The 17009-nt window shown below is 41.8% G+C and overlaps 1 protein-coding gene across 2 annotated transcripts in view; it reads left to right on the plus strand.

Moving 5' to 3' along the window:
* RBM23 (RNA binding motif protein 23) overlaps positions 1-16797 on the plus strand; it is a 93200-nt gene extending 76403 nt beyond the window's left edge. Inside the window, exons 8-14 of one of the 2 annotated variants that reach the window (XM_053702306.1) lie at positions 12911-13063; positions 13612-13749; positions 14448-14513; positions 14590-14794; positions 15101-15181; positions 15275-15359; positions 15630-16797. In XM_053702306.1, coding sequence (XP_053558281.1) covers positions 12911-13063; positions 13612-13749; positions 14448-14513; positions 14590-14794; positions 15101-15181; positions 15275-15359; positions 15630-15633 — 732 coding nt within the window. In that variant the 3' untranslated portion in view covers positions 15634-16797. Of the gene's footprint in view, positions 1-12910; positions 13064-13611; positions 13750-14447; positions 14514-14589; positions 14795-15100; positions 15182-15274; positions 15364-15629 lie in introns of those variants that run through there. The other variant, XM_053702307.1, reaches the window with a different exon arrangement.
* The last annotated feature ends 212 nt before the right edge of the window (positions 16798-17009 follow it).

The raw sequence follows: 17009 nt of genomic DNA on the forward strand, positions 1-17009 counted from the left end.
AAGGATTACAGCTCATTCCACTAGAGCTGTGGCTTCCACTTGGGCCTTTAAAAATGAGGCTTCTTTTGATCAGATTTGGTCTTCGCTTCATATTTTTTCAAAATTTTACAAATTTGATACTTTTGCTTCTTCGGAGGCTATATTTGGGAGAGAGGTTTTACGGGCAGTGGTTCCTGCCTTGTCACTCCCTTCATCCGTGTACTTTAGCTTTGGTATTGGTATCCCACAAGTAATGGATGATCCGTGGACTGGATACACCTTACAAGAGAAAACACAATTTATGCTTACCTGATAAATTTATTTCTCTTGTGGTGTATCCAGTCCACGGCCCGCCCTGTCATTTTAAGGCAGGTAATTTTTAAATTTAAGCTACAGTAACCACTGCACCCTATGGTTCCTCCTTTCTCGGCTTGTTTTCGGTCGAATGACTGGCTATGACAGTTAGGGGAGGAGCTATATTACAGCTCTGCTGTGGGTGTCCTCTTGCAACTTCCTGTTGGGAATGAGAATATCCCACATGTAATGGATGATCCGTGGACTGGATACACCACAAGAGAAATAAATTTATCAGGTAAGCATAAATTGTGTTATATCTATCTTCTTATAGATCTTATTGTTTAATCCAACGAATTATACAGAAAACAATGTACATCAATCCAAAGGAGATGTGTTTTTAATGTGAGGTCAGCAAGAATTTGCATCTATAAATGCTGTCCTTTTAATATATATTACTAAAAGTTACATTTTATAACTGAGTTATTTAAGAAATCCAAACGTTTACACATATTCAGTGCATAGAAGCATACCTTTTTGACATAACTCACAAGTCTGTGACTTATGTTTTTCTAGTATCAGTTGTTACTTATGCTTAAGCACTGCTCCTAGGTGTGACCCACAAATTATTCTAATAATCTAGACAAGGTACCCAAGGAGAAAATAAGTTTTCATTGTAATAACAATACTACATTTCTCTTGTAAGGTGTATCCAGTCCACGGATTCATCCATTACTTGTGGGATATTCTCCTTCCCAACAGGAAGCTGCAAGAGGACACCCACAGCAGAGCTGTCTATATAGCTCCTCCCCTAACTGCCACTCCCAGTCATTCTCTTGCAGCTCTCGACAAGAAAGGAAGTATCAAGAGATATGTGGTGATTTAGTGTAGTTTATCTTCAATCAAAAGTTTGTTATTTTTAAATGGTACCGGCGTTGTACTGTTTTTGCCTCAGGCAGAAATTAGAAGAGTTCTGCCTGAGGTTTTTGATGATCTTAGTGGTTTGTAACCAAGGTCCACTGCTGTTCTCACACATAACTGACGAGTATGGGAAAACTTCAGCTGGGGGAATGGCCTGCAGAATTACCTGCTCTGAGGTATGTTCAGTATATTTTTTTCTAGAGAGATAAAGTCTATAAAATGCTGACAGTGCCTGATATATTTAAGGTAAGCCTGATTACAGTGATTTAACAAATGACTGGGATCATGCTTGCAGTAAAGGGTAATATTCATGTTAATTGCTCTTATTACTTAGTATGTAAAACGTTTGCATGATATATAAAAAACGTTTTTTACAGAAGGTGATAAATCTTTATTGGGGGCCTAGTTTTCCACATGGCTGTTTAGATTTCTCCTAGGAGTAGTTATTTATGGCCCTTTTACTTTGAGTGCATGGTGGGAGGGGCCTATTTTCGCGCTATAATTGCGCAGTAGTTTTTGCAGTCTGAGACATCCAGCTTCCCTGAAGGAATCCCCTGACATATAGGACCTCTGTAAAGGGTTTTTGTTCCTACAAAAGTCGTTTTAAGGGCAGGTAGGAGCCACAGTAGAGCTGTGGCAGTTTGCTTGTGACTGTTTATAACGGTTTTATCGTTTTTCTGATCCGTTTTTGAGCCTGAGGGGTTAATCATCCATTTGCAAGTGGGTGCAATGCTATTTTAGTCTATTATACACACTGTAAAAATTTCGTAGAGTTTACTGCTTTTTTTCACTGTTTTGCAGTTTATGTGATTGTTGTTTTTTTTTTCCCTTAAAGGCACAGTACCGTTTTTTTATATTCTGCTTTTTCACATTAATTAAAGTGTTTTCCAAGCTTGCTGGTCTCATTACTAGTCTGTTAAACATGTCTGACATAGAGGAAACTCCTTGTTCATTATGTTTAGAAGCCATTGTGGAACCCCCTCTTAGAATGTGTACCAAATGCACTGATCTTACTATAAATTATAAAGACCATATTCTGGCTTTAAAAGATTTATCACCAGAGGACATTGACAAGGGGGAAGTTATGCCGACTAACTCTCCCCACGTGTCAGAACCTATAACTCCTGCTCAAGGGACGCCAAGTACATCTAGCGCGCCCATTGCGTATACCTTACAAGACATGGCGGCAGTTATGAATCATACCCTTACAGAGGTATTGTCCAAACTGCCAGGGTTACAAGGAAAGCGAGACAGCTCTGGGGCTAGAACAAATACAGAGCTCTCTGACGCTTTAGTAGCTGTCTAATATACCCTCACAATGTGCAGAAGCCGAAGCAGGAGAGCTTCTATCTGTGGGTGATTCAGGGAAGACACTTCAACCTGATTCTGATATGTCTACATTTAAATTTAAGCTTGAACACCTCCGCGTGTTGCTCAGGGAGGTTTTAGCAACTCTGGATGACTGTGACGCCATTGTAGTCCCAGAGAAATTGTGTAAGTTGGATAAATACTATGCAGTGCCTGTTTACACTGATGTTTTTCCAATCCCTAAGAGGTTTTCAGAAATTATTACTAAGGAATGGGATAGACCAGGTGTACCGTTCTCTCCCCCTCCTGTTTTTAAAAAGATGTTTCCTATAGATGCCGCTACACGGGACTTGTGGCAGACGGTCCCTAAGGTGGAGGGAGCAGTCTCTACCCTAGCGAAGCGTACAACTATCCCTGTCGAGGACAGTTGTGCTTTTCTAGATCCAATGGACAAAAAATTAGAGGGTTACCTTAAGAAAATTTTTATTCAACAAGGTTTTATTCTCCAGCCTCTTGCATGCATTGCCCCAGTCACTGCTGCTGCGGCCTTCTGGTTTGAGTCTCTAGAAGAGGCTTTACAGGTAGAAACCCCTTTGGATGATATCCTTGACAAGCTTAAAGCTCTTAAGCTAGCCATTTCATTTGTTTCTGACGCCGTTGTTCATTTAACCAAGCTAACGTCTAAAAATTCAGGTTTTGCTATTCAGGCGCTATGGCTTAAATCCTGGTCAGCTGACGTTACTTCAAAGTCTAAGCTTCTCAACATTCCCTTCAAGGGGCAGACCCTATTCAGGCCTGGACTGAAGGAGATCATTTCTGATATTACTGGAGGAAAAGGTCATGCCCTTCCTCAGGATAGGTCCAACAAATTAAGGACCAAACAGACTAATTTTCGTTCCTTTCGAAACTTCAAGAGTAGCGCAGCTTCAACTTCCTCTAATACAAAAAAAGAGGGAAATTTTGCCCAGTCTAAGCCGGTCTGGAGACCTAACCAGGCTTGGAACAAGGGAAAGCAGGCCAAAAAACCTGCTGCTGCCTCTAAGACAGCATGAAGGATCAGCCCCGGAAACGGATCTAGTAGGGGGCAGACTTTCTCTCTTCGCCCAGGCTTGGGCAAGAGATGTCCAGGATCCCTGGGCGTTGGAAATTGTGTCCCAGGGATATCTTCTTGATTTCAAAGCTTCTTCACCAAAAGGGAGATTTCATCTCTCACAATTATCTGCAAACCAGATAAAGAGAGAGGCATTCTTACATTGTGTTCAAGACCTCCTAGTTATGGGAGTGATCCACCCTGTTCCAAAGGAGGAACAGGGGCAAGGCTTCTATTCAAATCTGTTTGTAGTTCCCAAGAAAGAGGGAACCTTCAGACCAATCTTAGATCTCAAGATCTTAAACAAATTTCTCAGGGTCCCATCCTTCAAGATGGAGACTATTCGAACCATCCTACCTATGATCCAGGAGGGTCAATATATGACTACCGTGGACTTGAATGATGCTTATCTTCACATTCCAATACACAGAGATCGTCATCGGTTTCTCAGGTTTGCCTTCCTAGACGGGCATTACCAGTTTGTGGCTCTTCCCTTTGGGTTAGCCACGGCACCAAGAATCTTTACGAAGGTTCTAGGGTCACTCCTAGCGGTCCTAAGGCCGCGGGGTATAGCAGTAGCCCCTTACCTAGACGACATTCTGATACAGGCGTCAAATTTTCAAATCGCCAGGTCCCATACGGACATTGTTCTGGCATTCCTGGGGTCTCATGGGTGGAAGGTAAACGAAGAAAAGAGTTCTCTATCCCCTCTCACAAGAGTTTCCTTCCTAGGAACTCTGATAGATTCTGTAGAAATGAAGATTTACCTGACAGAGGCCAGGTTGTCAAAACTTCTAAATTCCTGCCGTGTTCTTTATTCTACTTTCCGCCCTTCAGTGGCCGTTTGCCCGCCTACATCTCAGACCGCTGCAACTTTGCATGCTCAGTCAGTGGAATGGGGATTACACAGATTTGTCCCCTCTACTAAATCTGGATCAAGAGACCAGGGATTCTCTTCTCTGGTGGCTATCTCGGGTCCATCTGTCCAAGGGTATGACCTTCCGCAGGCCAGATTGGACAATAGTAATGACAGATGCCAGCCTTCTGGGCTGGGGTGCAGTCTGGAACTCCCTGAAGGCTCAGGGTTCGTGGACTCAGGAGGAGGCCCTCCTTCCGATAAACATTCTGGAACTAAGAGCGATATTCAATGCTCTTCAGGCTTGGCCTCAGCTTGCTGCGGTCAGGTTCATCAGATTTCAGTCGGACAATATCACGACTGTAGCCTACATCAACCATCAAGGGGGAACAAGGAGTTCCCTAGCAATGTTGGAGGTTTCAAAAATAATTCTATGGGCAGAGGTTCACTCTTGCCATCTATCAGCTATCCATATCCCAGGAGTAGAGAACTGGGAGGCGGATTTTCTAAGTCGGCAGACTTTTTATCCGGGGGAGTGGGAACTCCATCCGGAGGTATTTGCACAGTTGATTCAACTTTAGGGCAAACCAGAACTGGATCTCATGGCGTCTCGTCATAACGCCAAGCTTCCTTGTTACGGATCCAGGTCCAGGGATGCCAAGGCAGCGCTGATAGATGCTCTAGCAGCGCCTTGGTCCTTCAACCTGGCTTATGTGTTTCCACCGTTTCCTCTGCTCCCTCGTCTGATTGCCAAGATCAAGCAGGAGAGAGCTTCAGTGATTTTGATAGCACCTGCGTGGCCACGCAGGACTTGGTATGCAGATCTGGTGGACATCTCATCCCTTCCACCATGGACTCTGCCGTTGAGGCAGGACCTTCTACTTCAGGGTCCTTTCAACCATCCAAATCTAATTTCTCTGCGTCTGACTGCTTGGAGATTGAACGCTTGATTTTATCAAAGCGTGGTTTCTCTGAGTCGGTCATTGATACCTTAATTCAGGCTCGAAAGCCGGTCACCAGGAAAATCTATCATAAGATATGGTGTAGATATCTTCATTGGTGTGAATCCAAAGGTTACTCATGGAGTAAGGTCAGGATTCCTAGGATATTATCTTTTCTCCAAGAAGGATTGGAGAAGGGATTGTCAGCTAGTTCCTTAAAGGGACAGATTTCTGCTCTGTCTATTCTTTTGCACAAGCGTCTGGCTGATACTCCAGATGTTCAGGCATTTTGTCAGGCTTTAGTTAGAATCAAGCCTGTGTTTAAACCTGTTGCTCCGCCATGGAGTTTAAATTTAGTTCTTAAGGTTCTGCAAGGGGTTCCGTTTGAACCTTTGCATTCCATAGATATTAAACCTTTATCTTGGAAAGTTCTGTTTTTAGTAGCTATCTCCTCGGCTCGAAGAGTTTCAGAGTTATCTGCTTTACAATGTGATTCCCCTTATCTAATTTTCCATGCAGATAAGGTTATGTACCAAAACCTGGTTTCTCCAACATAGGTGTGTCCGGTCCACGGCGTCATCCTTACTTGTGGGATATTCTCTTCCCCAACAGGAAATGGCAAAGAGCCCAGCAAAGCTGGTCACATGATCCCTCCTAGGCTCCGCCTACCCCAGTCATTCTCTTTGCCGTTGTACAGGCAACATCTCCACGGAGATGGCTTAGAGTTTTTTAGTGTTTAACTGTAGTTTTTATTATTCAATCAAGAGTTTGTTATTTTAAAATAGTGCTGGTATGTACTATTTACTCAGAAACAGAAAAGAGATGAAGATTTCTGTTTGTATGAGGAAAATGATTTTAGCAACCGTTACTAAAATCCATGGCTGTTCCACACAGGACTGTTGAGAGGAATTAACTTCAGTTGGGGGAACAGTGAGCAGTCTCTTGCTGCTTGAGGTATGACACATTCTAACAAGACGATGTAATGCTGGAAGCTGTCATTTTCCCTATGGGATCCGGTAAGCCATGTTTATTAAGTTGTAAATAAGGGCTTCACAAGGGCTTATTAAGACTGTAGACTTTTTCTGGGCTAAATCGATTCATTATTAACACATATTTAGCCTTGAGGAATCATTTAATCTGGGTATTTTGATAAGATTATATCGGCAGGCACTTTTTTAGACACCTTTCTCTTTAGGGGCTTTCCCAAATCATAGGCAGAGCCTCATTTTCGCGCCGGTGTTGCGCACTTGTTTTTGAGAGGCATGACATGCAGTCGCATGTGTGAGGAGCTCTGATACATAGAAAAGACTTTCTGAAGGCGTCATTTGGTATCGTATTCCCCTTTGGGCTTGGTTGGGTCTCAGCAAAGCAGACACCAGGGACTGTAAAGGGGTTAAAGTTAAAAACGGCTCCGGTTCCGTTATTTTAAGGGTTAAAGCTTCCAAATTTGGTGTGCAATACTTTTAAGGTTTTAAGACACTGTGGTGAAATTTTGGTGAATTTTGAACAATTCCTTCATATTTTTTCGCAATTGCAGTAATAAAGTGTGTTCAGTTTAAAATTTAAAGTGACAGTAACGGTTTTATTTTAAAACGTTTTTTTTGTACTTTGTTATCAAGTTTATGCCTGTTTAACATGTCTGAACTACCAGATAGACTGTGTTCTGAATGTGGGGAAGCCAGAGTTCCTTCTCATTTAAATAAATGTGATTTATGTGACAATGACAATGATGCCCAAGATGATTCCTCAAGTGAGGGGAGTAAGCATGGTACTGCATCATTCCCTCCTTCGTCTACACGAGTCTTGCCCACTCAGGAGGCCCCTAGTACATCTAGCGCGCCAATACTCCTTACTATGCAACAATTAACGGCTGTAATGGATAATTCTGTCAAAAACATTTTAGCCAAAATGCACACTTATCAGCGTAAGCGCGACTGCTCTGTTTTAGATACTGAAGAGCATGACGACGCTGATAATAATGGTTCTGAAGGGCCCCTAAACCAGTCTGATGGGGCCAGGGAGTTTTTGTCTGAGGGAGAAATTACTGATTCAGGGAACATTTCTCAACAAGCTGAACCTGATGTGATTACGTTTAAATTTAAGTTGGAACATCTCCGCATTCTGCTTAAGGAGGTATTATCCACTCTGGATGATTGTGACAAGTTGGTCATCCCAGAGAAACTATGTAAAATGGACAAGTTCCTAGAGGTCCCGGGGCTCCCAGAAGCTTTTCCTATACCCAAGCGGGTGGCGGACATTGTGAATAAAGAATGGGAAAGGCCCGGTATTCCTTTCGTCCCTCCCCCCATATTTAAAAAATTGTTTCCTATGGTCGACCCCAGAAAGGACTTATGGCAGACAGTCCCCAAGGTCGAGGGAGCGGTTTCCACTTTAAACAAACGCACCACTATACCCATAGAAGATAGTTGTGCTTTCAAAGATCCTATGGATAAAAAATTAGAAGGTTTACTTAAAAAGATGTTTGTTCAGCAGGGTTACCTTCTACAACCAATTTCATGCATTGTCCCTGTCGCTACAGCCGCGTGTTTCTGGTTCGATGAGCTGGTAAAGGCGGTCGATAGTGATTCTCCTCCTTATGAGGAGATTATGGACAGAATCAATGCTCTCAAATTGGCTAATTCTTTCACCCTAGACGCCACTTTGCAATTGGCTAGGTTAGCGGCTAAGAATTCTGGGTTTGCTATTGTGGCGCGCAGAGCGCTTTGGTTGAAATCTTGGTCAGCTGATGCGTCTTCCAAGAACAAGCTACTTAACATTCCTTTCAAGGGGAAAACGCTGTTTGGCCCTGACTTGAAAGAGATTATCTCTGATATCACTGGGGGTAAGGGCCATGCCCTTCCTCAGGATCGGCCTTTCAAGGCCAAAAATAAACCTAATTTTCGTCCCTTTCGTAGAAACGGACCAGCCCAAAGTGCTACGTCCTCTAAGCAAGAGGGTAATACTTCTCAAGCCAAGCCAGCTTGGAGACCAATGCAAGGCTGGAACAAGGGAAAGCAGGCCAAGAAACCTGCCACTGCTACCAAGACAGCATGAAATGTTGGCCCCCGATCCGGGACCGGATCTGGTGGGGGGCAGACTCTCTCTCTTCGCTCGGGCTTGGGCAAGAGATGTTCTGGATCCTTGGGCGCTAGAAATAGTCTCCCAAGGTTATCTTCTGGAATTCAGGGGGCTTCCCCCAAGGGGGAGGTTCCACAGGTCTCAGTTGTCTTCAGACCACATAAAAAGACAGGCATTCTTACGTTGTGTAGAAGACCTGTTAAAAATGGGAGTGATTCATCCTGTTCCATTAGGAGAACAAGGGATGGGGTTCTACTCCAATCTGTTCATAGTTCCCAAAAAAGAGGGAACGTTCAGACCAATCTTAGATCTCAAGATCTTAAACAAGTTTCTCAAGGTTCCATCGTTCAAAATGGAAACCATTCGAACAATTCTTCCTTCCATCCAGGAAGGTCAATTCATGACCACGGTGGATTTAAAGGATGCGTATCTACATATTCCTATCCACAAGGAACATCATCGGTTCCTAAGGTTCGCATTCCTGGACAAGCATTACCAGTTCGTGGCGCTTCCTTTCGGATTAGCCACTGCTCCAAGGATTTTCACAAAGGTACTAGGGTCCCTTCTAGCTGTGCTAAGACCAAGGGGCATTGCTGTAGTACCTTACTTGGACGACATTCTGATTCAAGCGTCGTCCCTTCCTCAAGCAAAGGCTCACACGGACATTGTCCTGGCCTTTCTCAGATCTCACGGATGGAAAGTGAACGTGGAAAAGAGTTCTCTATCTCCGTCAACAAGGGTTCCCTTCTTGGGGACTATAATAGACTCCTTAGAAATGAGGATTTTTCTGACAGAGGCCAGAAAAACAAAACTTCTAGACTCTTGTCGGATACTTCATTCCGTTCCTCTTCCTTCCATAGCGCAGTGCATGGAAGTGATAGGTTTGATGGTAGCGGCAATGGACATAGTTCCTTTTGCGCGCATTCATCTAAGACCATTACAACTGTGCATGCTCAGTCAGTGGAATGGGGACTATACAAACTTGTCTCCGAGGATACAAGTAAATCAGAGGACCAGAGACTCACTCCGTTGGTGGCTGTCCCTGGACAACCTGTCACAAGGGATGACCTTCCGCAGACCAGAGTGGGTCATTGTCACGACCGACGCCAGTCTGATGGGCTGGGGCGCGGTCTGGGGATCCCTGAAAGCTCAGGGTCTTTGGTCTCGGGAAGAATCTCTTCTACCGATAAATATTCTGGAACTGAGAGCGATATTCAATGCTCTCAAGGCTTGGCCTCAGCTAGCGAGGGCCAAGTTCATACGGTTTCAATCAGACAACATGACAACTGTTGCGTACATCAACCATCAGGGGGGAACAAGGAGTTCCCTGGCGATGGAAGAAGTGACCAAAATCATTCTATGGGCGGAGTCTCACTCCTGCCACCTGTCTGCTATCCACATCCCAGGAGTGGAAAATTGGGAAGCGGATTTTCTGAGTCGTCAGACATTGCATCCGGGGGAGTGGGAACTCCATCCGGAAATCTTTGCCCAAGTCACTCAACTGTGGGGCATTCCAGACATGGATCTGATGGCCTCTCGTCAGAACTTCAAAGTTCCTTGCTACGGGTCCAGATCCAGGGATCCCAAGGCGACTCTAGTAGATGCACTAGTAGCACCTTGGACCTTCAAACTAGCTTATGTATTCCCGCCGTTTCCTCTCATCCCCAGGCTGGTAGCCAGGATCAATCAGGAAAGGGCGTCGGTGATCTTGATAGCTCCTGCGTGGCCACGCAGGACTTGGTATGCAGATCTGGTGAATATGTCATCGGCTCCACCATGGAAGCTACCTTTGAGACGAGACCTTCTTGTTCAAGGTCCGTTCGAACATCCGAATCTGGTCTCACTCCAGCTGACTGCTTGGAGATTGAACGCTTGATCTTATCGAAGCGAGGGTTCTCAGATTCTGTTATCGATACTCTTGTTCAGGCCAGAAAGCCTGTAACTAGAAAGATTTACCACAAAATTTGGAAAAAATATATCTGTTGGTGTGAATCTAAAGGATTCCCTTGGGACAAGGTTAAGATTCCTAAGATTCTATCCTTCCTTCAAGAAGGATTGGAAAAAGGATTATCTGCAAGTTCCCTGAAGGGACAGATTTCTGCCTTGTCTGTGTTACTTCACAAAAAGCTGGCAGCTGTGCCAGATGTTCAAGCCTTTGTTCAGGCTCTGGTTAGAATCAAGCCTGTTTACAAACCTTTGACTCCTCCTTGGAGTCTCAACTTAGTTCTTTCAGTTCTTCAGGGGGTTCCGTTTGAACCCTTACATTCCGTTGATATTAAGTTATTATCTTGGAAAGTTTTGTTTTTGGTTGCAATTTCTTCTGCTAGAAGAGTTTCAGAATTATCTGCTCTGCAGTGTTCTCCTCCTTATCTGGTGTTCCATGCAGATAAGGTGGTTTTACGTACTAAACCTGGTTTTCTTCCAAAAGTTGTTTCTAACCAAAACATTAACCAGGAGATTATCGTACCTTCTCTGTGTCCGAAACCAGTTTCGAAGAAGGAACGTTTGTTGCACAATTTGGATGTTGTTCGCGCTCTAAAATTCTATTTAGATGCTACAAAGGATTTTAGACAAACATCTTCCTTGTTTGTTGTTTATTCCGGTAAAAGGAGAGGTCAAAAAGCAACTTCTACCTCTCTCTCTTTTTGGATTAAAAGCATCATCAGATTGGCTTACGAGACTGCCGGACGGCAGCCTCCCGAAAGAATCACAGCTCATTCCACTAGGGCTGTGGCTTCCACATGGGCCTTCAAGAACGAGGCTTCTGTCGATCAGATATGTAGGGCAGCGACTTGGTCTTCACTGCACACTTTTACCAAATTTTACAAGTTTGATACTTTTGCTTCTTCTGAGGCTATTTTTGGGAGAAAGGTTTTGCAAGCCGTGGTGCCTTCCATCTAGGTGACCTGATTTGCTCCCTCCCATCATCCGTGTCCTAAAGCTTTGGTATTGGTTCCCACAAGTAAGGATGACGCCGTGGACCGGACACACCTATGTTGGAGAAAACAGAATTTATGTTTACCTGATAAATTACTTTCTCCAACGGTGTGTCCGGTCCACGGCCCGCCCTGGTTTTTTAATCAGGTCTGATCATTTATTTTCTTTAACTACAGTCACCACGGTATCATATGGTTTCTCCTATGCAAATATTCCTCCTTAACGTCGGTCGAATGACTGGGGTAGGCGGAGCCTAGGAGGGATCATGTGACCAGCTTTGCTGGGCTCTTTGCCATTTCCTGTTGGGGAAGAGAATATCCAACAAGTAAGGATGACGCCGTGGACCGGACACACCGTTGGAGAAAGTAATTTATCAGGTAAACATAAATTCTGTTTTTCTTCCTAAGGTGGTATCTAATAAAAATATCAATCGGGAGATTGTTGTTCCTTCACTATGTCCTAATCCTTCTTCAAAGAAGGAACGTCTATTACACAATCTTGATGTGGTTCGTGCTTTAAAATTTTATTTACAAGCTACGAAGGATTTTCGTCAAACATCTGCTTTGTTTGTGGTCTACTCTGGACAGAGGAGATGCCAAAAGGCTTCGGCAACTTCTCTTTCTTTTTGGCTAAGAAGTATAATCCGCTTAGCTTATGAGACTGCTGGCCAGCAGCCTCCTGAAAGAATTACAGCTCATTCCACTAGAGCGGTAGCTTCCACATGGGCTTTTAAGAATGAGGCTTCTGTTGAATTTGTAAGGCGGCGACTTGGTCTTCGCTTCATACTTTTTCTAAATTCTACAAATTTGATACTTTTTGCTTCTTCGGAGGCTATTTTTGGGAGAAAGGTCTTACAGGCAGTGGTGCCTTCCATTTAAGCGCCTGCCTTGTCCCTCCCTTCATCCGTGTCCTATAGCTTTGGTATTGGTATCCCACAAGTAATGGATGAATCCGTGGACTGGATACACCTTACAAGAGAAAACAAAATTTATGCTTACCTGATAAATTTATTTCTCTTGTGGTGTATCCAGTCCACGGCCCGCCCTGTCATTTTAAGGCAGGTGTTTTTTATTTTTAAACTACAGTCACCACTGCACCCTATAGTTTCTCCTTTCTCTTGCTTGTCTTTGGTCGAATGACTGGGAGTTGCAGTTAGGGGAGGAGCTATATAGACAGCTCTGCTGTGGGTGTCCTCTTGCAGCTTCCTGTTGGGAAGGAGAATATCCCACAAGTAATGGATGAATCCGTGGACTGGATACACCACAAGAGAAATAAATTTATCAGGTAAGCATCATTTTAGTTTTTCTGTTTTTTGTTCCTAATCAACTGCTTACATAACTACACTGAAGACAAGTGTTCTCTGCAAACTGCTGGATTCAGTGGAAGCCAGTAAGCACCGGAAATAGTATTTCCTATAGGTTATGAATGTTCTTGTGGACTCTCACTGCCAAGAAGGAAATTTATCAGGTATGCATACATTTTCTTTTTCTTGTTTACTATTCTTAGGTGCGAGATGTTAGGATCATTTCTGACAGAAACTCTCGCCGATCCAAGGGCATTGCATACGTGGAATTTGTTGACATTCAGTCTGTACCACTGGCCATTGGTCTGACTGGACAGAGGCTGCTGGGAGTTCCAATCATAGTACAAGCCTCACAGGTATACTCATTTCTTCTGTACCTGCCCCACCTCAAATTTTGCATGTTAAAGCTGGATCCTTTCTGTGTCTTGCAGTGTTAGTTTGTTTTTTAATGAGTTTGTGTTTGTAAAATATATGTATTTATTTTTATAATCTGATGTATGTATATGTGATATAGATAGATAGATATCAAAAGGACTCTGCAGTCTGCACTGCTGGCAACTTTAATGTGACATTTCTGGTAGTAACCTTCTCTTTCTCAACATCACATTAAAGTTTCCTGCAGAACGTTCAGCGTCCTTTGATAGAAAAATGGTCATCTAGGGGTGGGGGGATAATAAAAGAAAAAAATGCATTCCAATGGTTGTCATAGAGAGATTTTCAACATATATGTTGAGCCCTGCTCTGAGGTTTGAGTTGGAGCATTAGTAGGTTACTCATTCATTGGATAGTGTGATTTAAACACTGCTGCATAATTTGAGGGTTCAGTAACATTTTCTAACCATATTATCCAAAGTGTATACAGGCACCTCAATTTAATTCTTATTTTAATTTGATTTTGTTGCAGGCAGAGAAGAATCGTCTGGCAGCAATGGCTAATAATCTGCAGAAAGGAAATTCCGGGCCAATGCGTCTGTATGTGGGCTCCCTACACTTTAATATCACTGAAGACATGCTTAGAGGCATTTTTGAGCCATTTGGAAAGGTGATTTTATAACCTCTTATAATACACATCAGTCTGTCGAGCATGCAAATAAATGCACACAACACTTCTTGTTCCTGATACATCTGAACCACAATTCACATTCATATGGAAAGGGTTGTGATTAGTAAGCAGGGATCCTTTTGCTTTAGGGCAATCCGTGAAAACAAAAACCTTAAAGGGACATTAAACACTAAATACATGCTAGATAGAATGATGCATTCAAAGAAAAGATTAGTCCATGACTAACATGTAGATGTATTTTTTAAAGTTTCATTAGTTGTTCAAAAAGGGACATAATTAGTGTAAAGTTTTAGTGTCTATAAAATACTGGGAGCTGCCATGTTGTAACTTGTTACCTTCTCTGCTGTGGCCAATTAGGGTCAGTTATAAATAGGTCATTAGAGTGTGCAGCCAATGGTTGTGCTGGATTTAACAGTGTTCTGCACTTCCATTTCTAACAGGAACTGAAAAGCTCACAATTTCAGAATGGAATTACAGACAAAGAGGACAAAATAAATAATGAAAGTATATTGCAGAGTTGTTTTATTATATACAATTTATCATTTTATATTACCATCTCAAAGTGTTTAATGTCCCTTTAATGAATAGACTCATTTGACAAAGCAGAACTGCCTTTATTGCAAATTGCTTCTCGGCTATCAACTGCAGATTTTATATTTATTTTTTTACCCTTGCAGATTGAGAATATTCAACTTCTGAAAGAGCCAGATACAGGAAGGTCCAAGGGATTTGGCTTCATAACAGTAAGTTTGAGAGCAAGGAATTTGTGGATGTTTAGCTTTTTAATTGTGTATGTAATACATCTTTTTTCCTGTTTAGTTTTCAGATGCAGAATGTGCTCGTCGTGCACTTGAGCAGCTTAATGGTTTTGAGTTAGCAGGAAGGCCTATGAAGGTTGGTCATGTAACTGACAGAGCAGATGGGGGCTATGATGTTTCCATTCTAGATAGTGAAGAGCTGGAAAAAAGTGGTGTGGACCTGGGAGCTACTGGGCGTTTGCAGCTCATGGCAAAACTTGTAGAAGGTGAGTGCTTTGTGTGTATTTATTTGTTCTCCCTTTTTATAATAAATATATATAAATATGTATGTATATATGTGTGTGTGTATGTGTGTATATATATATATATATATATATATATATATATATATATATATATATATATATATATATATATATATATATATATATATATATAATCAGTAGTTTTAGTTTCACCAGGCAAAATGTTACTTATCTGTATGTTTAACATCTGTTCTTCCTATGTTTGTTTTTTCTTCTTCCTTTCACTCTCTTCATATAAAGTGATTTTGCCTTACCTTTTTGTATTAGGAACTGGTCTGCAGATGCCCCTTGCTGCTCTGCAGCTAAATGGAGCAATTCCTCTGACTGCTCTTAACCCTACACTGTCAGGTATGGGAGGTTGTAAAATTATACTATACAATGTCCTTTTTTGCATTTCGTGAATCCCTGCAGTATATTTTAATGTTTGTTTGTCTTCTACAGCTCTCAACCCAGCTCTCAATCTTGCAACACAATCTATCTCCACACAGTGCTTCCAGTTTTCACATCTTTTCAACTCTCAAACAATGTAAGTGTTACTGTGCTTTCTACATAATCTGTTCTGTGACATTAATTGCTTACAAGTCTGAATTTATTGGTGTTTGCATGGGAGTATAGTCACAAATAGACTAGATACCTACATTTAAAAGTAATTTTAGAAACTTGGAGAGAAGGTATTGTCTTTTTTTCCCATCATTTGTGTGTGTGAAAGAATATGCATCCTTCATATTTATTAGTGTAATTGTATTGATTCTATTTTGGCACATGCATCTCATCTGCAAACTCACTCTCATTTTAGGTAACACAGGCCTACCGTTCTTCAAATCCATTCTGGATACAACTCCAGGATACCAAATGGTGCCATTCCTCATCCTCCTGTTTCGTGTCATGCCAGTCGCTCCTGTCTCACCGAAATACCTGTGAAATTTCCTAGATGGGGGGCCTTAATTGTACGGTGTGGCCACTGCACCAGAGACTTTGAGAGAAGCATATTGTAAATCTCTTAACTAATTCTGTGACTCTTGAACTTCTGTTCCCATACATTACACTTTATAGTATGGGATCCCACAGACCATGTTTGTATGTCCTTTTTATGTTGTGTACATGAAGCTCATCTCTTGTGTAAATTTCATAAAGTTCCTTTTTTTTGCTGGCGAATGCAAGGACTGGTATGAAAGGCTTCTCAGATTTGGGGTTATATGTAGATTACACAGACTGCAGCACAATATATAGTATATATGAAACCTAGAGTAAGTTTATGGAAGACATTTAGTTTTTGTTTTTTAATTCTTTAAACTCCCATTACATTGTACTCCATAATTCTTTTGACTTCTGCCTATCTCTATCAGTCATAGTGGAGGCACTAAAATGTGTCATGGGCTAAGTAGAAGCCAGCAAGTTTGCAAGCAAATATATTACTTTTTATCTCTCTTGGTGTTGGGAGAAAGTGAGAAGCAACATAAAAAAAAAATCCCTTTTTTTTGTGTCCGTAACCCTGCCGTAAAAGTTGGCTGATCTTTGTCTTCTGTTATAGAGATGTTCATAATTAAGATTAGTTCAGGTAAGTATCAATATAAACTACCCTTATTCGCCATGGACTGTTATTGAGGACTTAATTTGTTTTGTCCCTAAATCTCCGTTGCTGCAATAAAAATTTCAGATTTTTAACATAATGTCTGGATAGCGAATGGTCAGGAATGCTAGCAGAGATTTGAAGGTCACATGAAGAGGACTGTTTTGAGGAGTATGGATTTGAAGAACCTTTTAGCTACCACCCCCAAGGGGTTATATTCACAACTTTTGTACTGATGTCTTGTTGTTGCTGTCACTTTAATATTTATATCCATTCACCTTACTGCATTAAGGGTTTCATGACAGATCTAAACAGATTTTTCTATTGTCAGATACTTTGTTTTTTTTTATTATTATTTAACAGAAAATGTAAATAAAATTGATTTAACAAGGTACAGGACTGGTATAATTATATTCTGTCTAAGGTTGCTGTTAAATATGAACAATTTTGTGTTTACCAGCATTGGAAGAAAGCAGCCAGAAGTGATCTAAAAATGTGCATCTCAATTAAAGAGCGATATAGCTCTTCAAAATTGTAGCATTCTGTGCTGAAACATGTTAGCAGGCTTTATGTAAAGCATGTTTGAATATATTGTAAGAGTAGATA

The sequence above is a fragment of the Bombina bombina genome, chromosome 2 (assembly GCF_027579735.1).
Source record: "Bombina bombina isolate aBomBom1 chromosome 2, aBomBom1.pri, whole genome shotgun sequence".
NCBI classification, from domain to species: Eukaryota; Metazoa; Chordata; class Amphibia; order Anura; family Bombinatoridae; genus Bombina; species Bombina bombina.